The sequence below is a fragment of the Parasteatoda tepidariorum genome, chromosome X1 (genome assembly GCF_043381705.1).
Source record: "Parasteatoda tepidariorum isolate YZ-2023 chromosome X1, CAS_Ptep_4.0, whole genome shotgun sequence".
Classification (NCBI taxonomy): Eukaryota; Metazoa; Arthropoda; class Arachnida; order Araneae; family Theridiidae; genus Parasteatoda; species Parasteatoda tepidariorum.
In genome coordinates this window covers 50,532,027-50,558,422 of record NC_092214.1, presented here as the reverse complement: position 1 = coordinate 50,558,422, position 26,396 = coordinate 50,532,027, and the positions used below count along the sequence as shown (strand labels likewise).

The window sequence follows — 26,396 nt, the reverse complement described above, 5'->3', positions numbered from 1 at the left end:
TATATATGTGTATATATATATATACACACAGAGAGAGAGTTATATTAGCAGTAGCTCGTTAAATAAATCAGGAAACCAAATTACTTTAATAATGAGAAATAACTTAATTAATACTTAGAAATAACTTTGCGATTCGCAAAAAAGTTGACAACAATTAAATGCATGCCATAAACACTTGGTTTATTAACTTTACCTTTCTTTATTTCAAAGTTTTACTTTACTCATGCGAAACAGTTTGATCTCTTTTGATAGTGCGAATAAGTTACGATTGATTCTTAAGAAACTGGGACTTGGTCTGAATACACACAAATTAAGAAGTAATTATTTGATTTACTTCATAGAATAACATGCCGTTTTGAAATGAACTGTTGACTTAGGTGAATGATTTGAGATAATTTTTGCGTATGATAATATTTTCATTGGATAGATGAACTTCTTTTTCTTATGATTATTTTGAATATTTTCTAACTCAATTTAACTTCTCCTTGAAAGCTACTTATAATAATTCTTGATGTATATGCTGGCTTTAAAGTTTTTACTCAAATATGCAACTTAGCTAAACTGAATTTTTCCCCATGCTAAAAATAACATTATACATTGAAATCAACTATATCTCTGTAAATACTACATTGTTTTCCCCTTTATATGCTATAAACTGTAAATTATAAACCATATAATTTTTTATGCGTGCTTACAGCCAAAAATGTGTTTTCAAATCGAAAAAGTGGTGTTTAGATTTTTTTCATTTATTCTTTAAATTTTCACTTGGCTATTACTAATTTAATTAATTGACAACAATCCCTTTTAAAAATTGAAAAACTTCAGTTTTCCTTAATTACCTTATTTGAAATCGATTTCTTTCGAAAACAATAAGTAAACACAATGAGTTTTATTAAATGCGTTAAATTAAGGCGTTTCGCAGTACGTTAGGGTTTTAATAGGAACTCAATAAAATAATAAAATGGTGCAAATTATCTTTTGGAAGGAAACAAGATTTTTTTAATCAGCATGCCACCCCATTACATGACTTAAAAACAAGTTTCTTACTTTAAGGACGAATAAATAGCTATAATTTGAACTAGAATTACTCAATTTCGATTATTTTCGTGATTTTCTTCAATGGTCAAGATGGTCAATGGGCAATGGCCAATGGTCAACATAATTCAGGTTATTAATGGTTGCAACGTTCAGAATTCTAGTCAGAAAAGCATTAATCGAAATAATACAACCCGGAAAGTTGCATGCGCTAGTTAAAAACTGTGCTTTAAAGAAAAAAGATCATTAAAAAACTCGCTACGTAGAGCTGCAAACTCAAAAATAACTAAGTTAACTGATTCTGAAATGCATATTGAATAGAAGTTAAATTTTCTATGTTAGAGAATCCACTCATTAAACCATACATTTTCAGATAAGGAAGAAAAAATCATTTAATCCCTCCAAAAACATAAGCCCACAGAATGCAATTAATAATTTCAACAATAAAAACTTTTTTCACTGAAGTACATTAAATTAGGAAATTTAGAATTAATATAGAATAATTTTGAAGTTTAATTTATGGGAAATAATTCATATGAAGAACTTATATTAAGGAAATTGTTCAAATTTAGAAATTTGGAATTAATATAGAATAATTTTGAAGTTTAATTTTAAGGGAAATAATTCATATGAGGAATTTATAATAAGGAAATTATTCAAATTGGGAAATTAAGAATAAATATAGAATAATTTTGAAGTTTAATTTTATGGGAAATAACTCATATGAGGAATTTATATTAAGGAAATTATTCAAATTAGGAAATTCAGAATTAATATAGAATAATTTTGAAATTTAATTTTGTGGGAAATAATTCATATGAGACTTAGGAACTAAAATGGTCAAAGAAAAGCTATCTGAGATATATCATCTTTCCTTTTTTTAATTCTTTTTTGTAGGTATGCGAAGACGGTGTTGGTTCACAGGAGCAATGGTGTGCGCTTTGTTTGCTCAAGCTATGTCTTCTCTTCTATTCGAGAATAAACATAAGAGGCTGTTGTCTTCGATGAACGAGGAAGACGAGGGATTAGCTAACTCATACCCCACATCAGTTTCTTATTCAGTGTTTCTGAGTGCTCTCAGTGGTTTACAAAGAACTACTCAAAGGAAGAGGACGGGTTAGTCTGATTTTATGGTAAAATAAAAGGTGGTATAGAGCTATTACAATATAAGAAATGCATGTTAGAAAAGTTTATGTATTGTACAATTACTAACAAATAAGGTTTCTTCCCAAGAGCTTAAAACTTAAACATTTCAAATAAAATGTAGTTACATTTCATTTATTATTTATTTAAAATCAAAACTTGCAACAATGTAAATACACGCTTATCTACTTTCCTTCCTTATTGATAATTTAGATATTTTTGTTTATAGCGCTAAAACTCAAAGAGGGCATTTTCTTGCTAAACAATTTTATTCAAAATCTTTCTACCTGTAGTTTTGAATCAATAGTTAGAAATTTTCATTAAGGTCAGATATTTTTTCTTTCTTCGTCTAAATATCCCTTTTCCAACAGTTTCTTATTAAGATTTTTCTTAAACCATTTTTTTTCTTTCATTCTTTCTATATGGCTCACCCACCCCAAGCGTCTCAATTTCATAAATCAAGTATAGTTTTATTTGTTGTTTTTACTCTTCCACAGCGAATTGCTTACTTGAATTGGCTCAACATTTCTTCTTACATTTGGTACAAAAATTCGTTTGACGCAGTTTGGGTCTAATCTCCATTCTCGGATTTAGGGTAATCCAAACCAAAACCCCATTGAAATTATAGTTCAACCACAGCATCGAGGCCACCGATTGCCATTCAAGCAAATGGAATATTCCATGACCAGAGAATCAATAAAGTTGAACGTAGAGTCTAAAGGTTCAAAAGCCATGATCAACAAACTCAGGGCAAACTTAAACTGTATAAAATATCTGGGCACCTGATGTGATTTTTGTGGTGCTTCGATGAGGTTGTGGAATGCAAATGAAGTAAAGAAGTATTCATGTGGATCATTGAGGTTCTGACTGTGTAATTATATGCAGTAGGGTGATAAGACTATATAAACTCAGGGCAAAGAAATTTAAACTGTGTTTTAAAAGGAGTCACGATGAAGGAAAAAAAACTGAAAAGGGATTTACCGTGGGATTTATTCCTCTGAGTAGACGAATCAAAGAGAAGTGACCCAAAATTTGCAAACTATAGGGGAGAGTGGGGTCAATTGTAACAGGGTACGATTGTAACAGAGCAAAAATTTCGAGTGTCGGGTTCTAGATTTAGTTCCTAGGTGGCGCACAAGGTGTATTTAATAAATCTACATGTACACCCCTACTGGCAACCATTTTTATGTACTTTTGAGAAAGTTACATCACAGCAGATATTTTCACGCTACATAAGTACTTTTTTTGGTATTAGAATATTATATTGTAACAAAGTAATTTTGTTAAAACAAATAAAAATTATTAACCGAATATGTAAGTGGACACCTTAATTAACATTTCAATAAAAAAAAAGATTAGTTTTGCTAATTAACTAGCATTGTTTTTAACAAATGAAGCTGAAATGGCGTCTTGGGGACAATTGTAACAATAAGTAAAGGGACGATTGTAACAGCTGAAAATAAATAATCTTATGTTTACAAACCATTACTTAACTCTTTAAGAACCACCAATAGTTTCCTATATCATTTATATTATGTTGCATGTGCATTATTTTATTTGTCACCTTTCACAGCATAAATTAAAATTTTTAACCCCTTAAAGTTAAAAGTTTAACCCTTTAGGTCTCTGCTCATTATTATTTTTACTCCTAAAATATCACTACTATTTTGATCAATAAAAAAATATATCACAACTATGATAATATGTATAATTAACTATGTTTTAGTTGAATTTATGAACTGTTACAATTGACCCCGTAAGTGGGGACAATTGTAACAAGTGCACGACTGTCAAAAATTGTTAATAACTAATATAATAACATTTAAAATAAGGTATTGATTTTTTTTCTAATAGAGGATAGGACGTCTGTCAATTAATATTAATAATATATTGGATTTTTTGTTAGTTAAAAATAGTTAAGTAAAAAAATGTTACAATTGACCCCACTCTCCCCTACTCATAATTTTCAACAAATTGTTCAAATGGGTTGTTATTGCAAGATTAGTTGATGATAATTAAATTAAAACCATTTTATTTGGAATTTAAATTTTAAGTTCTTCTATGGAACTTACAGTACTTAGCACCATAAAGTTATTGCAGGCTTATTTAATTAATCAATATTAAGTTAAGTTATTATTAAGTTAATCGAGGTATATTCATAAAGATACATGTTAGAATTAAAGTGTTTCGCTTAAATCCCTGTCCAATCTATTTCCTAAAATTGTATTAGAAAGTAAAAAACAAACAAATCCATCAAAATTTGAAACTTGGAGAAGTTAATTTGTGTTTTTGAAGGAATCAGAGATTCATGCTTGTTTGAAAGTTCTTTTATCGTCAAAAATACTCTAAACTTTTACGTGATTAAATATCATTTGGAATTTTATTCTTTTGACAAAACCAAGTAGTTTGGGTAAGGTTTGATAAAAAAAAATTCACTAAACCATTAGGCTTTCTGGTTGAACTGCAGGTATGTCTTTTCAGTAAAAAAATAAATAAATAAAAATTATTACACAAATAGATTTTAAAATGCTTATTTAATATTTCTTTTTTAATATTTAGATAATATTTTTAAATCTCTAAAAAGTTAAAAAATGAACTAGCCGGAATTGAAAAAATTAATTTAAAAAATGTGGAGTGTGTTGGTTTCAAAAATAAACGTTTCAATTAAATCGTATCTAAAAAATTAGGCTTAATAATTAATTTTTTGTTAACATAAAAAAATACTGTGATTTATTTTTTTATTATTTCAGACGTTTTTGTTTTATATAATATGTAAAATAATTAATAAATTTTTTTTGTTAAACTGTTTGGACTATGATACAAATCTCTGAAAACATTAAAAAACGCTAACAAACTCCCTCAAATTTTTCCACCATTTCACTTAAAAATTAAATAGCATACATAATATGCATTTTAACAGTATGTGTTTTAGTAGCCATACGAATTTTTTTCTAAGTAATTTAACAAAATGGTCGCATATTTAATGAAAATGTCTAAAAAAACAGACTATTATATTAATATTTTTTAAAAAAGATATTCTTTGTGAAACGGTGATAGAATTATTTTTATACTGTTAAATTTAAAAACAAAATAGCTGATAAGTGGAAGAAGTCATTTCGTGAATATAAAGTTAATCAAACGCCTTTTCTATGTGCGTAAAGGCAAAAATTCATTTTTAAAATATCACAATGGATCTCCTTTATTAATTTTTTTTAATGAAGAGCAGCCCGAAATACAATTTTGTAGTATGGAATGTCTTTAATTCTGATTAAATGTTCATTCAAAGCTCATATGCTTCTGGTAAGTTGTAAAAATTCTTTTTAACTGGATTATTGTATCTTCATACAGAACATTCATTTTAGTTTTTTAAAATTTACGCATATCAATTTTCTTAACGGAGATGAATAAGTATTTAAAAACTTAATAGACATAATTTTGCCTTTGTTTATAAAAAAAACTGAGTAAAATTATTATTTTTAAATTATTCTTCTGCCTTAAATAATCCCAAGAAACTGAAGCTGTAAGCAGAATTAAAATCATCATTTGCTTCAGAAGTAAACAGTCATGAAATTACAGTTTACATGTTTCAAGCTCATAAGAAATATGTGACAATTTTCAATACTTGCTTGATGCGAAAGTAAAGAAACAAAAATGATTTAAAATTAAAAAAATAAATAAAGCTGCCATCGAAATATGGAAACATATAGGTAAGAAACAAAACTAGAAAAACCCCAGAAGGCGAGAGAGAAAAAAAAATCAAGGAAAATCACAGTGGCTGAGAGGCGTTATGGAGAAAAGGGGAGGAACTATTGTCATTAAGAGAATCGGCTAATGAGAAAGCTGATATCCCGGCCAAGGAGGTCCCAGATAACTCCCAACTTTCCAACCCTAACTGCTGCTGATGCGATAGCCAGCCGCAGACTACTTTCTGCTACCTCTCAGAAGCACTCCATCCCTGCCCTAAACTGTGATCGAGCCATTTCCACAACCATAGCTAGATCGAGGACTAAACACTTCATGGGAATGAAAATATCTCCCGATGGCTATCGTAGCTACAGAAGTTATCCTCACTGCATCGACACCGAACTCTCTCCCGACCATGTCTTTGATTGCCCAGCCATATTGGCGAAGCTCTTCAGGATCCATCTGGATCCCCGCAGCAACTCCTCTATTCCATAGAGATTATTGATGTGGCCAAAGCTGTTTTAGATACTTTTGGACAAATTTAATTTTCCTTGCACTACTGGACAAGACAACAACAACAAGAGAATCAGCAAGAAAATGAATAAAACTAGATTCCATGGCATCAAGATGAGCTGATGTAACTGTGAAATAGTTATAGCACTGTTGAAATTGAATGTATGTCCAAGATTACAACAATACGAAGCAATTGATGATTTCTCGAATTCTTAATAACAAACATATCTATCGTGTTGTCAAGAATTCAAGAAATCTTCAATTGCTGCACATTTTTGGAATCTTAAATTCAATTACGATAATGCTAAAATTATTTTCACATTAGTTGCATCAGCTCATCCTGATGCCCAGGAATCTTGTTCTTGGCATCACTATGATTTTTTTTGTTCTGCTTTTCATCTTTTTCTCTCTCTCCGCTTTAGTTATTTTCTAGCTTTATTTTTCCATTTTTTGTTGGCAACATTGCGTTTTTATTTTAAATTATTTTTGTTTTTTTACTTTCGCGTCTGGCAGGTCGTGAAAATGGGTGCCTATTTTTGAAGAGCTTGAAATATGTCCACTTGTTATTTCATATTTGTTTAGTTCTGAAGCGAATGAAGTTTTCAATCACGTAGCTTTATATCTTATTATTCAACAATGGGTATAATGAGAATAATTAATATTCTATTGAGAAAAAGAATTGCTGCCTTATTTTAAATTAACTGTCAGCCGAAGGTGCAGTAGAAAATTATACTTTCATCTCAAAATTCAAATTTGAAGTGTTTGTTAGTAACCAGAGAGAGAGAGCGAATTCTGAAAAGTGAAAATACTCGCTCGCCATTCATTTTACGGATTATTCAGTTATTATTAACACGTTGAGCACCGCGTCAGCCATCGGTGGCTGACACTGGACTTTCCATTTTGGCCGCGTCAACCACCGGTGCTGACACTGAAATTACATTTAGGCAGCGTCAACCACCGGTGGCTGACACTGAAGTTACATTTAGGCAGCGTCAACCACCGGTGGCTGACATTGAAATTACATTTAGGCAGCGTCAACCACCGGTGGCTGACACTGAAATAACATTTAGGCTGCGTCTGTCACCGATTGCTGACACTGGCCTTTCACATAGGCCGCGAAAAACAGCTGGCTGACAGCGTATAACATGATATAGAACTGTAAAATTTACAATCTCTTATGGAATTGCAGAAAATTTATTCAAAATTTACTTAATTATTGTGATTCTTGATTTAATGAATTCAATTTAGCAGATTTTTATCCACCACTATTTTTAAAGAATTCGTAGGCACATATAATTCACCACTTTCTTCAGATATGTCACGCTAAACCCTTTATAAACTAGCAAAATCTGTCTATATTTGCAAATTTAGTTTGTAGTTATTTACCATGTGGCCAGACGAGCAAGCCATGTAAAATTAACGTGGCATTCAACGTGTTAGAAATCGAATATCAAACTAAAGAAGTGGTAGTTAGGTGATTTTAATTTTTTTTTGGCAATGGATAAAACTTAACGAATGGTAAACAATAACCTTTGAAAGAATTCATATGTAAATTTATTGCAAATCAAGGAAATACTAACTATTTATTGAATTTGATTTCCGATCAAATGTTACTGCTCAGAAAAATATTTTGGTGAATAGATTTATAAAGAAGAGTATTAGATAAAATAAAACTTTACATTTATTAAATAAAAAATACGGTATGCCTATTTTAGCGCGACACTCATACTCACCCGTAAAGTTGGAAAAGTGAGTCTAATATACAACATGGTGGCATATAAGGTATGAGCAAAATAATGGAAACTCTTCTACTAACACTTTTGATCTTTCTCAGAAAATACTTAGAATTATTTAAGTTTAGAAATGTTTAGGTTACTCGATTTCTCATACTTCTCAATGAAGTTTAAAGCTTTTAGAGGTTTGAGGGAACAACAATAAACTATTAACGAAAAGTTGTGTTTTTGAATAACCAATGCCAAAAAATGTAGCAATAAATAAGTAACTTGTAACAATTATTTTGGTTATTATATGCGATAATAGTGTTTTTGAATACCCTATGCAGGGAAAATGTAGCAAAAAATAAGTAACTTGTTACAATTATTTTGGTTATTATATGCGATAATAGTGTTTTTGAATACCTTATGCCAAAAAATGTAGCAATAAATAAGTAACTTGTAACAATTATTTTGATTATTGTATGCGATAATAGTGTTTTTGAATACCCTATGCTAAAACATGTAGTAAAAAATAAGTAACTTGTAACAATTATTTTGGTTATTATATGCGATAATTGCACCAACTTTCGTAAACCTAGCTTATATATTTATGAAGACGTTGGCTTTTTTTATAAAAAAACTTATGTCTTAAAAATTTAAAACGTTTCAAGCAATTTTCTAAGTAGCTTTCATACTTTTTAAAAGAAAGCTCAAAATGATAAGGGTTTTTCACGAACTTCATTTTGTGCTATTAAACAAGATTTATTTAAAATGACATCGGTGTTGAAGGGGATCACTCCCATAAAAGTACCTTTTATTTTGCTAGTATTCTTTCCTTATACAATCGTGTTTCTGTGCATGAATGTTTATTGTAAGGAATTATCATTTGTTATTAATTTCGTGTTATGATACAAAAAAATATTTGTAGAAAATCCTTTATCATTTGGAGTTTCTTTTGAATCAATTTGAAACGTTTCAAATTTTTAAGATATTCAAATCTGATTTTTCTTATTAGTTGCCAAATACGATTTTCTGCAAAATTATGAAAAAAATATGCTCAAATTTTCTCACGCATGGGTAGTATAAAAGAACTACTTTTATTATTCAGATCTTGCAGAGTTTGAAACTAAATTTTCTCAAATTTTAAAGAAATAATTTTGTAGTTAATGTCTCAAAAAATTTTATTCAATTTCATTTAATATTTTTAAAGTTATATATAAAAAATGAAAGACAAAAAAAATTGATTTTTTATTAAACATAGTCTACCTTTATAAATATTTAAGTTAGGCTTACGAAATGTTGTGCAATTATTACATATAATAACCAAAATAATTGTTACAAGTTACAAATTCTTTATGACATTTTCTGGCATAGGGTGTCAAAAAGCACTATTTATTGTCGGTCCAATGATTCTCTAAGAAATTCTTAAGAAATATGAAAAAGTGAATTAGTATAGAATTCTTTCCATTATTTTGTCCACCCCTTGTATCTTGGACCATCATATATTGTACCACAGACTACTAAATCTTACACTTTGAATAACTCTTTTGAGATTGTTTTCTTCAACATTTGCTAGTTGATGAAATTTCATCATTCATGCAATTAAAATTTATTTTTATTGACACTTTTAACTAGTTTGCCCAAGCTAAAATAAATCAAATTAATCATAAACATAATATTAAATAATATTTTATTAACATATACCTAAAACGTATAGATTTACTAAGAGCATTCAAATGTTTACGTGTTGCTAGTGACTAAGACCATAGGAAAGCTATTTTAACTAAGGATCAATCAGAAGCACTATTTGCACATATCTTAGACTGGTCCAAGGTATAACAAATATACATTTTTTACAAAAAGCTTTAGAAAAATAAGTAATTTTTTAATTAAAAATACGGTATTTTGCTTTAAGGAGAATGACATTTCGCTAATTATCTACTTTAGTTCCAACTGAGTTTTATTTTCCGATAAATTTGATTAAAAAAATTTGTTCACCAGCTGGAAAAGTTTTAAAAAAAAATAGCACATGCCTGGAAAAAATGGTCACCAACACTGAAAATAGTACGTATAACAGGCTTAAAACTGTAACAGGTGCAATTACAGGTATCAATCATTAATTGTATCGGTTTTCTTTTCTCAAGTTAGTGCAAATATTTTCACTGATCCGAGTTGCATACGGCCCTAGGTTCACACTTCTCCATACTTAATATCATTTACAGTCTACATGCCAAATTAAAAAAAGAAGACTGCCCAAATAGCTTGTGAAATGATAAGTACACTTTTGGAGAATATCTAAAGAGAATAAAAAATAAAATAGTGTTTCAAACGATGTTCTACTTTTGGAACAATGGTGTTTGGCAGGAGGTTGCTGTCTTAGATTCAACACTAGGACTGGGCTATAAATCGATATATCGCGACATATCGATTTAACGCCTGTATCGGCAGGCCGAAACAGTGACTTTCGTTCCAGGCAATGCATCAGAAATCTAATTTAAGCCGTCGAGTAAAGAAGACGAACGATTTAGCGATATACGATATAGCGATACAAGACACGCAAGGATCTCTTACGTTCCGATGCCAACTCGCACTGGGGAAGACGATGTACGTATCGTTATATTGAAACGGCCTCGATGGATGAGCGGTAGAATCAGAATCAGTTTTGAGAACATATATCGTGATCTCGCATGTTCGTTTCCGCACCTCTTAGTTTTTTTTTCTTTGTCGCGACTTCATATCGTATCTTGTAGATTATTTTCAGTGGAACTGACTTTGTGATCGCCGTCGTTACCGTGTTCTGAACGTAATCTGAAGAATATATAAAGAAGTGTTTCTTAATTAATTATGTAAATTTTTTTTGAAACAAAACTTTCTTTTTCATTTTCAAATGTGAAAATTAATTTTGATATTATATGTTTAAGTATTATTTTACATTTTTTAATTTATTACAAACGGAAATCTAATTTAAGGTGCCCATAAAGAATTAAATTAAAAAGTAATTAAATTTGTTAGGCTATTTTTTACTTTATTTTAATTTATTAAAAGCTTTTTGGATAAAATAATAATTTAATGGGTTTTTATTACTGATTTTAAATTTATAAATCTTTAGTTCTTTTCGTTTTTATAAATAAAATTATAGCAAAACTTATTTTTCCTCTTTTGGATTTGGACATTAGTCAATCAACTTTGTTTATTCAAAAAAATTAGTAATGTTTGCGATTGCGACTTCGTTTTTTAAAATCATTTAGCACTTCGCTTTATTAAAGAGTATAATCGTGTTTTTTTTAATTTTCTCTCAATATTGTCAGTTGAATATATAATCGAATATCGTAATTCCTTTGTTTTTATTTTTAAGAAATTAAACCTTACTTTGTTTTTTCGTTCAGAATTCGGCAATTATTCAATTTAACTTTATTATTTATGTGAAACAATAATGATAAAAAATAGTGTTGTTTTAAAAGTGTTTTTTTTTTTTTAAATTTATTTAGCACTTTGTATTAAGCATACAAATAATTTTTAACGAACTTATTTTTTAAATTTCTTTCTATATTGTTAGGTAAATATATTGATAAATTTAAATTTTATTTATTTTTTTATTATTTATTTTTAAACTAAGAAATCTTTCGTTGTTTGCGCGATCCTCTTTAGAAAATATAACATTAATATCTTTATTAAGCAAAACATATACTACATCAAATTCATAAATTGATTTAAATCAATTTGAGTATGAAGTTTTGATAGAAATCCGACTTTCTGCGCCTTACAAGTAAATGAATTTTAAAAATACTATATCGCGATACATCGCTATATCGCGATGCAAAACTGGCGATGCATCACGATATAAAATTTCTTATATCGCCCAGTCCTATTCAACACTCTTCCCTATACTTAATATCCTAAATAGCTTACACACCTAATTTAAAAAGGATTACCCAAATAGCTTGTAAAATGATAAGTGCGCATTTTGTGAATGGAATAGAATAAAACAATAAAATAATGTTGTGTGTCTTTCGGTTTTTAAAATGTGTTTTTAACGACGTATTATTTTTGGGACACCGATGTGTGGCAGCAGTTTATTTTACCTATTTTCAAAGAAGAAAATAAATAAAAAAGGGATTTAAATAAGTAATAATACTTGATATACTACAATTATTGCTTTTTGTTAACATCGGTAGAAAAACAATTGCGTTTTTGGCCTTAAAAATATCCCTTATATTGATAACTAAAATAACATTATTTATTACCTACATGAATAATAATTTTAATGCAAGCACTTTTTACATTGAAAACACTTTTGATGGTATTTTTTCACGGAGACATTGTGCTGTAGAAACAAATAATGACCATCCGATAGCACACATTTATTATTAATACACATTTTGAATTACTGCAAAAAACATGACGATAAAAAATACGCTCTTGTTTTCGCAAGAAACTAATTGTATATGGTCTTCTAAACTTCTAATGAGAAGTTTTTTTGTCTTTTTACGTAATTTGCTGCATAAAATCTAGCTTACAACAACAGCCCTAGTATAGCAGTATTAGACATTTCTTCGACATGTCTAATACTGCTATACTAGGGCTGTTGTATTAGCAACAAACAGAAAAGTACAAAACAAAAAAGTACAAAAATTTTCTTTAACTCAGCGGTAAAACTTCGGAAATAATATTAATCATCTATTCTGCATCGTAACAAACGCATGCAAATAATGCATGTAATGTTAAATTTTAGATCTATTACAGTCAACTTAAAAGAAAGATAACACCCATGAAGGCAACAATCTCACAAGATAGAATTTTTAATGTATTGTCAAAGTTTTGATGTAAGTTTGATGAAGTTTTGAAAATACTATCAGAATGAATCATACATTACTAGGTATTGCAAAAGTCCTTGTCAATATCACTTGTCAGCCACAAGAAAATTCATGTTCCTAACCTTCATGTTCAAAAGAAGTAAAATATATGATTTTTTTCTATTTCAACATCATTATTTTGCCTAAATAAGTGTCAGAATAACAAATAAATGAAATACATACTATATAACTCAATGTGTTACATGAATTAAAAAAAAAAACGAAAAAAANAATAAAAAAAAAAACAAAAAAAAAAAAAAAACAGAAATCTTGAAACGTCAATGTTCCAAAAATGGAACATAAGGTTTTGAACTAATATTTTAACTTTAAAATTTTAAAACATAATTTAAATTAATTACATTGCCCTTTTAAATATTTACGAGTATTATTTTTTTCTTATAAAAATTGGATTTTCGGTTACTTAGATTACATGTGAGAGTAAAATTCACTAATTATATCAAGCTTCAGAAATTCATAAAAAAATAGAAAATAAATAAAGTATAAAACGGATACAAACTTAATTACAAAATAATTCATAATGGAAATTTTAAATACATGCAAAAAATAATGTTTAGTTATATTACTAAACTCTAACTAAAATAAATAATAAAAAAATATTTACTTTAGTTAGACTATAATTGCTCGTTAAATTTAAACTTTAAATCTATGTTCCATTCTTAGAACATAGGCGAGTGAACGGTTAACTTTAACAGTACAATAAGTCACGTTGGTTAGATAATGAAAATTAAAAGCGCAACAAAATCATAAAAATGATTTAAAAAATTAGCAGAAAATCTTCTACTTGAAGAAATCGAATGGTTAAAAAATTATTCATTGTGATAAAGAAAAAAATTATCTAATGAATTCGAAACTAAATGTAAGCTGAATTTTCTAAAATAGAAATTAAGTACTGAATCTAGAAATTTATAAATTAAATATCTACAAATTCTGGTAATCAGGCCTGGATAGGCTTAATGAAGGCAAAAATTTTATTAATCGAACATTAATTAGTTTTTAAAATTCCAGGAATAAAAAATTAAAATTTGAAAAATTGAGAATAAAAGTTTAGATATTGAAGTCTAATTGAGACGATTAATAGAAGTTTAGATATTGAGATCTAACTGAGACGATTAATAAAAGTTTAGATATTGAGGTCTAATTGAGACTATTAATAAAAGTTAAGATATTGAGGTCTAACCGAGGCGATTAATAAAAGTTTAGATATTGAGGTCTAACTGAGACGATTAATAAAAGTTTAGATATTGAGGTCTAATTGAGACGCGACTTTAATTACGAAGTGCTTAGTACTTTTGTGACAAGTGCTTCGTTATCTTTTTTTAGTCACATTTCTGTCTTCTCAAACAGCAATGGGAATGGATCTGACTGACTACTTATGGAGTAAAGCCCATGAAAAAAATCGCGCTCTGGTGCTTCAAAGAATGTTGAAGAACGGGAAAAGGTAATATTTTCTTTATTTTTTTTCTACAAAAAGATCGATTTCTATCTTTACTAAAGTTTTAGTTTTGTTCATCCAAAATTTGACTCATTTGCAAGTACGCCAAATGTTAACAATCTAGTGAAGGTTTAAATTGCGTGGAAAAAAACTTTTATGTACTTTGAGAAGATGTTTTCTTTTTCGTAGAAATCTACTCCAGAAGCATGGGAAGAATTTAGTTTTGAAAATGATCTCACGTTTTAGTATGAGTTTTAGTTTTGAAGAGTTCTAATATTAAATATTTCTTAGTTATGCTTTTGAATAGATTTGTTTTACAGTTGCTTTAATACGATAAACTTGTATGAAAGAAATAATTTGCCATGGGTGCCATGGGGGAAAGAGGACAAAGAGGGTGGCAATGGACGATAGATATATGTCGAGGGATGTTGTCCTCAATAATTAGGAATCTGAATAATTAGAATTAATTCAGACAAGAGTCGCAATGGCTCAGGGGATAGAGCGTTCGTCTTCCAATGAGGCGAACTGGGTTCGAATTCCGCATCCGGCTTGCACCGACCGCAGTGCTGACGTGAAATATCCTCAGTGGTAGGCGGATCATGGGTTAGAGTCCCCTTGCCGTCAGGCTAACCGTAGGGGTTTCTCGTGGTCTTCCTCTCCATGTAACGCAAATGCGAGTTAGCTCTATCAAAAAGTCCTTAAGAAGGCAAAATTTCTCCCAATACTCGACCGAGGAGTTCCCTTGTCTTCTAGATTGGGTTCAAAATTATAAGGCAACGGAGTTGAACATTAGTAGTTGTAAACCCATAAAATTGGGTGGCTGTTCAACGACGGTTATAAAATAAAATTAATTCAGACAAAAAACTAATATCGACTTTAATTTAGACAAGTTAAATTCGAAAAGAAAATAATCCTTTTGCAGATTTTTAGCACCAGGAAGAAATTGTTTTTCAAATATGAAATTTTTAGAACTAGTGTAACTGTATAGAATAATTTCCTTTCCCTCAAAAACTGAACGTTTGGGAAAAGTATAGTTTTCCAAAACATGTTTTTTAATAACAAAGTTGGTCGCATAAAGGGTAAAAAGGAAAAGAAATCAATCTAAAACGACCAATTATGAAAATTTCGATAATTCCTGTGTTAAATAACCTTAATTTAGCTTATATTAGTCAGTATCTGTCCAACCAAGATCTCGTAAGAGAGAAAGCCTGTCCACGGTTTACCATAAACGAGAAATCCGATCCTTCAGATCGAACTTCGTGACATTGTTCTTATTTTTTCTCACTGCGCAGTTTCGGAGTTGGGAAGATATCACCCATAACGCAGTTTATGTTCAGTACTTCCGGTTGCTGAAGTGGTCAGTGCGGAGACCTTCTCTCTTCTGGGAGGTGCTGATCCAACTTGGAAACGAAAAGTTAGAAAAGACAACAAGAAATAAAAAAAAATCGTATCAGGTAACGTTTCCCTGATTTGTGCAATGATTTATTATTCAATGAGAAAAAAATGGTATAAATATTTTTATGTAATAATTTAAAAATAACTAAAAAAGTTAAATAAGCTTACTTAATTGATTTAAGAAAATTTTTGTAGCCTTTATGAATTTACTTCTATATATTTCGTAGTAAAAATCATATTTTTTACCATTATTTTAAGCTTGGAACTCAGGAGGGTAAACAATTAATGAACCTCAATTTTAGGTTCATCGAGCTCGAAAGGTTAGCATAGGCACTTAATTTTTTCCTTAGCCGAACTTTCGAAACTGGTAACTAAACATAAACTTTTGAAGTTCTATAAAATATATAAACATGAAAATTGGTCACTTTTGTTCTCTCCAGAACATTGCAAAATATTTAATATGCACTTACAATTTTTTCCCTATTTCAATTTCGAGGGAAAACTGAGACAGATTATAGCGCTTTGTGAAAATAAAGATAGGGTACACCTTGTGCTACGTATGAAAATAACAAAGCAAAGTGAATAAAGCACAAATAAGGGTACAGAAAGATGCGGCTTCTATACTTACTATAGCCTTAATGTCTAATCTCAAAATCATGGTCGAAAAGTAAAGCGACAAATACGTTTTACTAAGCAACATTTTCTCCTACCAGTTAAAGAACTTTTTTCCTGTTGCAACTGAAATGTCTTGCTAAATTTCTTCAGTCATTTTGTGTTTAGACACTAAAAGAATGTCCTTCTTTATAAAACCAAAGCTATGGTTTGTTCGTTTACCTTTATTTATGCTTTATTCACATTGTTTTACATTATTTATAGCGTATTGGCTTTAAACTTAGATTTCAATCAGGTCAGTGAAAAATTTCTGAAGTATTCATCAAGAATTAAAATAAATGCTTTAATAAAAACTAATAAATCAAGTGACAATTTGAATATTTTACAAAATCACTTTTATTTAATTTCAGCTCTGACGGTAGACAATAAATACCTGGCTATATCAAATGTAATTCGAATTAAAACTTTACGGTAAATCAAAGAAATAGATGTATTAGTTTAACTGTTCGAAGTGGAAATTCGAAGAAAAAATGGAACTTATATCGCTAACGAATAACTAATATCTATCGATTAATAAATATGGTATTCTGGGCACACTACAAATAACATGAACAAAATTACAACTTTCTTTTCTGTTTTTTTATTGCTTTCCCCTAAATCAAATTTGCCACAGATTACTGTTTTTATTGCACTATCCTGTCTCGATATAAATCTTTTGTAGCATAACTTCTTAGCTAAGTTCATAAAATTTATGAGTGTAAAAAATATAGCAACATTAGCTCAATTTAGGTATTTACAACTTCATGCAATTAATTAAGATGCAAATTGACAGAATAGAAATCAATATGTAGACAAAACGTGTATAAAGATTGCGTCGAAATTTAAAAGTTTGCCTTTTGGCTCTTAAAAAATAGAAGATTATCATTAAATAATATATAAACTATTTTCATATTTTTTTAATAGATTATATTGCAACTAAGAAAAGGAAATATTTTCTTTAGTTGTAAATTTTCTAAGAAATCATTATTGATTTGAAGGCTTCAGAAATATTTTAGAATATAGTTTGTCAGGTCTAGCAAAAGAAAAACCGACTATAGAAACTTGAAGTGCTTTGTCAAAATATATATTCTCGCCAAATATATGAAACCCTTTGAATATTGTAGGTGTTATAAATATTGACTGCTCCAGCGTCTTACTAAAAAGTGCTTTTCTTTCAAATGGGAAATATCTTGATTGTTCTATTGCATGTTTGAATATTCTAAATTATGCTTGAAACTGAATTTGAAAGAAGCTATAATTTAATGCTTCTACCGTGAAGAGAAGTAAACTTGAAATTCTTTACAAAAATAAACAGAAACTTCTTTTTATTAAGGAAAAAAAATTTTTTTTTTACAGAAACTATAGTAAAGAGCAGACCGTAATGCAATCATCTCGATAGATAAGAGAGACTCATTGTGTTTTTATTTTAAATAAATGAAAAATGGTAACAAAAATATTCGATCAATTTATTTCAAAAATCGATAATGCAGTGATAACTATTGCATTATATAAACAACAATGAGTTCAATGTAGATATCAAGTCTGATTTTGTAATTACTTTATTAAAAATACTAATAATCCGCAATCAAAAACTTACTTGATTTTAATTTGTTAGTTAGGTACTTTATTTACGTCTGAACAATGGGCTATTGGCGACGGTCTGAGAAACATACCTGAGGATGATCCGAAGACATGCCTTTGCAATATTTATCCTCTGCAGAGGGGATGGCTCTCCTGCTTTGGTAGCCCGACGACCTGCGCTCTACGTCGAGCACTTTACGATAGAGCAGTTTCACGAGGACCGATACCGTGCACCCTTGGTCCTTACGCAGGATAATCAAAGTGGTCACCCACCCGCTTACTAACCGCAGCCAGTGGTGCTTAATTCGAAACCGTGTCTTTACGATCAGCTCACTGCGGGACCCTTTTAATTTGGAATTCAAATAAATAGACAACGAATAGGTTAAATATGTGAGCTTGCTGCTATCGTAGTAATAAATAAAAGCAATAAATAAAAATTGAACTTCCAAAAAATGCAGGGCTTCATGATAATGTTTTTGGATGAAGAAATAAGAACTGTAGTAGTAGTACTCTATTTGCGTCACACTAGAGTTGCATAATGGGCTGCAGGTGACGGCTTATTCGGGCTACTTATTACAAGACTCCATCGATCGTTATAATTCATTTTGCAATTTTAAAACGACTTCGAGGAAAACATCCCCCCTATAAACATCATGTACACTACAAGGATACAGTTGAAGTGAACAATTTTAATTTTGTTTTCTAAAAATTTCATTTTTTAATTTTGTTTTTTTTCAAAATTTTGTAATTTCAGACCAGAGATCTTTAAGTATATTTTATTATAGAAAATCTTTGTGGAAGAAGGTTCAAAGTAATATTTTAGTATACTTCAAGCTTTCAAACTCAAGCTTTATATACTCAAGCTTTCAAACAAGTATACTCAAGCTTTCAAGCAAGTATACTCAAGCTTTCAAACCAGAGATCCTTAAGTATATTTTATTATTGAAAATCTTTGTGGAAGAAGGTTCAAAGTAATATTTTAGTATACTTAGGAACATCAGCTATGGAATATATATCAACAACAGGATGGCTTATACGACATATATTTTTCCACTAAAAATCACTTATGAATTTGGCAGAAAATGTAGGTTCCATGCACACTACGGACTGTAAAATAAATTTAACTTCAAAACTTTGCATATTTTCAGAATGTTGCTTAACCCTCTTTCATTAAGCTGTCTAATTGAAAAGCGAATAAACAGTTAAATAATGCCAAAAGCAATATTTATGAACAAAATTTCAAAATACTTACTTCGACTATTCTCCTCAAAACAGTAACTTTAAGAGAACACATCGTATCACACAATATCTTAAACTCTTATAATACATTTCTCATGCTATAACTATGCAACAATTTTAAAATCAATACTCTTACAATCAGTCAATAATCTGTAAGATTTCATTCTCAGCTGGAAAGAGCACAAACCAAAAACTATATAAAATGAACGATAGGAAAAAGATCCAGAATTTACACGCAGATTAAACATTGATTGATTGATAATTGGTTAAATTATTTTTTGGCTTCGAAAAGACAAAGTGAAATGCAATTTTAATTTTTTTCAAATGACATGTTCAGAACTTGAACTGTTGAACCATCTCCTAACATCTCATCATTCCTACAGTAAGTTGATCAGTGTCCTCGAGAAATTAAAAAAAAAAAAATAGCTGATAGCAAAATTTCTAAAAGAACATTCGAAAATCCACCTCTTTACCTTTTAAAAACTATTTCTGTTAGAGAATCAAAGTACGAAATTTCTATTCTAAAAATAATTAATTAGAAAAGATAAAGCAGTTACTTTTTAAATATTAGTATAGAAATTTTAGTATAGATTTTTGGTTTCTTAAGGCTGATCAGCGTTTCCTACGGGAGAATATTTATTTATTTATTGGCACAACATACATTTGCAGGCTTGTGTGCTCAATTAAGGCTTATAAACCTTTATCATATAGGACAGATAGCACAATACAGAGAAGGATAACACGAAGATACACCCAGGGTAACAGCGGGTTTTGAACCTGGAACCTCCACACAGCGTTTGGCGGGTGATACAGCTCGGCCAGGGAGCACCCGGGAAAATATTTACCTACTTCAAATACAAGCATGATCTACGATCGAATCAAGACCAACTTATAACGGGGCCTCCCTGGCCGAGCGGTATCGCCGGTCCAAACGCTCTGATAAGCGTGGAGGTAGCGGGTTCGAATCCCGCCGTAACCCTGGATGTATTCTTTGTGATGTCTTTCTCTGAATTGTTCTATCTGTATTTTCTACTTGACAATGACTTATAAGCCTATATTGAGCACACAAGTCAGCAAATGTATGTAATTTCAATAAATCAAATCAATCAACCAACTTATAACCTTTTATTCTAAAAGAAAGCTAAAACTTTTGTTAGTGTTCCTAAAAGTACGAATGTATTCTGCGTATTAACTTGGTTTTCTATCCGTACTGAAAGTCAATCAGTTGTGGAATTGAATGGTGCTGTTCTAACGGCTAATGCCAACCCATTGTCTTTCGGTTGATATTACTGTTTCTTCACTTAAGAAATTGTCGCATGAAAACATGTGGGAGCTGTATCAATGAAATATCAAATTAATTAATATAGGCTTCATTCTTTCCTACATAAATACGAAAAATTGAGCGTCTTAGCATCGTAGAAGCCCAGTTTAAATTGATGAACAGATATCGTAAATAACAGAAGGACATCAGAACCAGGACATTCAGGGAATCGAACTTGCTACCTCAACGCTTCAAAACTTTTGGTGGAAACCACATTCGGCTGCTGAGGTATGGAGGCTGAGGCATGATGAGGAATTGAATGGTGCTGTTCTAACGGCTAATGCCAACCCATTGTCTTTCGGTTGATATTACTGTTTCTTCACTTAAGAAATTGTCGCATGAAAACATGTGGGAGCTGTATCAATGAAATATCAAATTAATTAATATAGGCTTCATTCTTTCCTACATAAATACGAAAAATTGAGCGTCTTAGCATCGTAGAAGCCCAGTTTAAATTGATGAACAGATATCGTAAATAACAGAAGGACATCAGAACCAGGACATTCAGGGAATCGAACTTGCTACCTCAACGCTTCAAAACTTTTGGTGGAAACCACATTCGGCTGCTGAGGTATGGAGGCTGAGGCATGATGAGGAATTGAATGGTGCTGTTCTAACGGCTAATGCCAACCCATTGTCTTTCGGTTGATATTACTGTTTCTTCACTTAAGAAATTGTCGCATGAAAACATGTGGGAGCTGTATCAATGAAATATCAAATTAATTAATATAGGCTTCATTCTTTCCTACATAAATACGAAAAATTGAGCGTCTTAGCATCGTAGAAGCCCAGTTTAAATTGATGAACAGATATCGTAAATAACAGAAGGACATCAGAACCAGGACATTCAGGGAATCGAACTTGCTACCTCAACGCTTCAAAACTTTTGGTGGAAACCACATTCGGCTGCTGAGGTATTTTTGTTTATGTGGGGAGTAAATTTTTCAACAATATTTTTGGAGAAAAAAATGTAATAAAATTCTTACAATCAAATGAGAATGAAGTATTACTTTAGAAATTTGGCACCATCGAAGCTCTTCATCGTTTCTACGTTATACATTTGTAATTGCTGAGGATTTTAGCGATTTAGGCACTTGGATTGTGACCTTTTCTGCCATATTGCAGGACATCAGTCTTTAAGATATTCTCTTCTTAACAAAGATAAATTTTTAGTTTAAAACAATTGCTCAAAGGTCAGGATAGTTATGCAACTATATAGCTATGCAGCTATTTGGTCGATATTTCCCATAACATCGACCTAGTCAATTGTAGGTTCGTTTAAAATTTATGTTTGATATTTTCGTTAAGGCATTTATTCTTTTACAATCGCTGAGGTTTTTCAATCACGCTGGGTAACGAACTTACTAACAACATGTGCTGCAATCTGTAGAACTTTAAATGTCATGGAAACTAATTAGCTAAAAAAAGTAAATTGTCATGGGAGCAAAAAAAGTAAAACTAATTAGTAAAAAAAGCTAAATATGAAATATTATTTCTTAACAATAAACTAGAGGTGATTCCAAAACCAAAAATTTTAGCACTTGTTGGCTCCTATAACCGGACGTAACTATCAATTTCGAATAATTCCATTCAGAATATATCAACACTGTTTAAAAAATCATTACTATTATTATAGCACTTGTTGGCTCCTATAACCGGACGTAACTATCAATTTCGAATAATTCCATTCAGAATATATCAACACTGTTTAAAAAAATCATTACTATTATTATAAAATCTTTTGAAAAAGTTTATGGAATCACTGTTTTCTAGAAATTTCGTAGTATTATTAAGGATTTTTTTTACTATAAATGTTAATGCTGTTTTTCTACTAGCGCAGATCATGTCACTAATTATTCAGCTGTGTTTTCAAATGTCATGCTCGTTGCAGTGTAAAAATATTTTCGGCATAAAACCAAAACTACAAGCGGTATTAAAATTTGGTCACAAAACAGATCCTTGACACAGCAGGATGACACAAAATTTTGATACGAAGCTTTCTAAAATATTTATCGTTCTTCCAAATTCCAGTATTTCATGAATAAGAACTTGATTCAGAGAAACGCATTTCAGCTATTAGTTTAGTAAGTAGTATTAGGTACATTCAATAAATAACGAGTCATAGGTTGTTTCGCCAAACTAAAATTATTTAGCAAAAGACCAATACTCGAAACGGTGTCAAAATCTGGTCACAAAACAGATCTTAGACACAGCAGGATAACACGAAATTTGAATACGAAACTTTCTAATAATCTTTCTTCCAAATTCCAGTAGGTTAATGCATCAAACTAAAATTATTTAATAAAAGACCAATACTCGAAACGGTATCAAAATCTGGTCACAAAACAGATCCTAGACACAGCAGCATAACGCAAAATTTGAATACGAAACTTTCTATTCTTCCAAATTCCAGTAGGTTAATGCATCAAACTAAAATTATTTAGTAAAAGACCAATACTCGAAACGGTATCAAAATCTGGTCGCAAAACAGATCCTAGACACAGCAGGATAACACAAAATTTGAATACGACACTTTCTAATAATCTTTCTTCCAAATTCTAGTAATTCAAGAATAAGAACTTGATTGAGAGATACGCATTTTAGCAATTTGTTCAGTAATATTAAGAATATTCAATAAATAATGAGTCATAGGTTAGTTCGTCAAAATAAAAATATTGTCTGCAGTTGTTTAGGAATTTATCCCGTTGTACTGACGATGTCGTTTTACTGACAATCCCTTAATAAGATAGTTTTGTTTGAATGGCCTCTGCCTCATTAGTTTTTAATTGCACCAAATATTTCCATTTACAAATAATATTACTTTTAAAACTTATTTTACAGATGAATGTCTCTGAATCTAGTAGATGGTTTAAAGAGGAAGAATTGGATTTCATCATAGGATTGAATAATAAAAAAAGAAGAAAAATTATGCTTTAAAACTTTATGGAAAATGCTTATTCAGTTTTATTATGGACTATAGATTTTGTAGATCCTATTCATTCTTACTTTAACGTTATTCAAAAAAGCAGATAAATGTATTTAAAAGGGCTGGCTTCGTGAAATTACTTGTAAAAGTTGCACTGCTTTATTTAAAAATTATTCCTAATTACGTGTATTATTATTGATTTAATTAGTAATTAATAAAATTTTGATCACAAAACAAAGAGATTTATTTAATATAATGATAAAAGCTTAAACTTAATTTATGCAATACAATTGTATTTATGCCGTATGATCAACAACTATTGCTCTTTCGAAGAATAATGTTCTCTGGTCATGAAAAATCAATTGCTGACAAAAACATTTATATAATTTGCCTGAGCTTATATATATCATGGTGTGATTATCATGGCCTCAGATATATGTTTAATTTATTAATATGCAATGATGGTTGAAATAATTTTTATTACAATTATACTTTCAAGAATGAAACAGAAAAGCATGTTTTTTTATCACTTAAAATAAAAATAAAATCTTAATAAAACTCTGGTAGAATTATGGCAGCTATGCGTAAAATAAAAAAAAGCGAACGCTCTCTATGCTTTTGATTTTTAATGATCAGATTTTTACTTACTAGGCCTCAATCTCTAAGTTTCGAGAGCTTCTTCTTAAATATGCTAAATATTTAGAGCAGGTAATATTTTAAGTTAACGAAATCAGACACAAAAACGTACTTTCGTTGAACGAATTTGAATTTTTCATCCTCAAAATAAAGGGAGAGCTAGCGGCAGTCTGAAAAATATTGTCCCGATAGTTTGGTCAGGAGGGCGGTTTAAAGTTTGGACCCCTTAATGATAATTTCATGTTTTAAGTATTATGCTAGTCTCGCGAAGTTATAAGCAAATCGAAACATTTTTGCGCTCAATGATAAAATTTGTATATTCAAAAATAATAATTCCATGTAAAAATTAATTTTTACTAATTATTTATTATTTTTAATTTAATTATTTAATGATAGTCGAAGAATTTTGAATTGTAAGGTATACAAACTTTTATATCATTTTAAAGTATTTAATTTTAAATAACAAAATACAAAATTTGAACGAATTTGTATTCATAACGATTCGAAATTTTTCGACTGTTATTAAATAGCTTACTAAAAATAACAAATACATATTAAAAATTAATTTTTACGTGTAACTTCCGTTAGATAAACGAATTTTATAATAGTGTATAAAAAAATTTCGTCTTGTTAAAAAGTTCTCGAAATATAGCGAAACAAGCAAAACGTTAAATTAACATTAAGGGGACTAAGTTTGACCATTCTTTAATCTAAATTATAAGCCCCCATTTTGAGAACCAAGAAAGCGAATCCGTCAGAAAAAATGTATACTTATGTAGAGAAAGTATATTTTGATGTCTGATTTCGTCACTTAAAATATCGTCTGCACTAAAAATTAATTAGCATATTTCAGGTTAAGTCCTCGATCCATTTAGATTGAGTTCTAGTATATGAAAATCTGATAATTAGATCAAAAGTTTTTCAAGGCGTTCGCTTTTTCATTTTGCGTCCACTACGTGTTTAAAAGAATAATAATAAGAAATATAACAAAAAATTTCAGTTTCCTTCATAGATTCATTTGATGAAAAGGGTAATTTTTATAAGATTTGATTAGGACATTAAATGTATTAAAAATGCATTAGTCTATAGCAGGGATGGCCAACCAGCGGCTCTTTGAAGGATTATTTGTGGCTCTCGATAAATGTATCCAAGTTCCCATTTCATTTTTGTGCTATTTAAATATTTTTCGGAATCCATTTGAAATTAACATAATTCAAGGTGAGTTTTTCATTTCCAATATAATTACGACCCAAAAAGCATCTGAAGAATTAGAATTAATAGAGATGCAAAACGATCAAGCCCTACAATTAAAAAATAAGTCGACGTCGATTACTGAATTTTGGAAATTTCCACCAGAATCGAAGTATCCTGAATTATAAAAGGCTGCTTGTCGAATTATTTCAATATTTGGAACAACGTACTTATGTGAATAATTTTATTCCACTTAAAAATTCGTGACCACCGATCAGTATTAACTAACCAGCATCTCAAAGAATTACTGAGAAGTGCTGTCACCAATTATTCCAACAAAATTTTAAAGAATTATCAAGAGAAGTAAAATAAATGTGTTTAATTTATAATATTTAAAATCAATGCACATATTTTGCACTTTTATTTATGTGCTTTCAATAAATATAATTTCTGTAAGGAAACTTTTTTTAATACCTTTTAAATACGTATTTAATTGCGGCTCGCGAAATATTTCGCATTTTGAAAAATGGCTCGACTATCAAGGAGCTTGGCCACCCCTGGTCTATAGAAATTTTTCAAATAATATATAGAGAAAATTACTGGAAAACTAGTGTTTATTTGGATATGAAACATAGTTACGACTTTAGTTTTTCTTAATTTTCTTTCAAATAACATTTCCCAGAATAAAGTTCGAAAATTGGCACCTTTGGTTTAAAAACGGGAAGTTTGATTTTTTTAAAAAGGAATAGCTTTAATAATTAAAAAGACTTATATATTTTAAAAAATTCAAAGAATTATGTGATTATATTGAGTATTTATCAAGAAAACTACACATTCGTTCAATTAAAAAAGAAATAATAAAAAAAAACGTATTAAGTGCGCATTATAATACATAATGATGTGCTTGTTTTTATTTTTAGAACAATAAAATATGGTTAATTTTCTACGGGAAAAAATTATTCAAAACTTTAAAAAGAAAAACCACGGATTGAAAATCTAAAAAAAATGCTAGAATCATAATAACGATACCAAGAAGCAAAATACGATACGTCACATGGCT

The 26,396-nt window shown here is 29.8% G+C and overlaps 1 protein-coding gene across 3 annotated transcripts in view; it reads left to right on the top strand.

Moving 5' to 3' along the window:
- LOC107438557 (uncharacterized) overlaps positions 1–23,747 on the top strand; it is a 52,031-nt gene extending 28,284 nt beyond the window's left edge. For 2 of the 3 annotated variants that reach the window (XM_071187630.1, XM_071187631.1), the window contains exons 2-4: positions 1,933–2,151; positions 14,285–14,402; positions 23,425–23,747. In XM_071187630.1, the coding sequence (XP_071043731.1) occupies positions 1,935–2,151; positions 14,285–14,402; positions 23,425–23,428 (339 nt within the window). In that variant the 5' untranslated portion in view covers positions 1,933–1,934 and the 3' untranslated portion in view covers positions 23,429–23,747. The remainder of the gene's footprint in view (positions 1–1,932; positions 2,152–14,284; positions 14,403–23,424) is intronic. The other variant, XM_071187632.1, reaches the window with a different exon arrangement.
- The last annotated feature ends 2,649 nt before the right edge of the window (positions 23,748–26,396 follow it).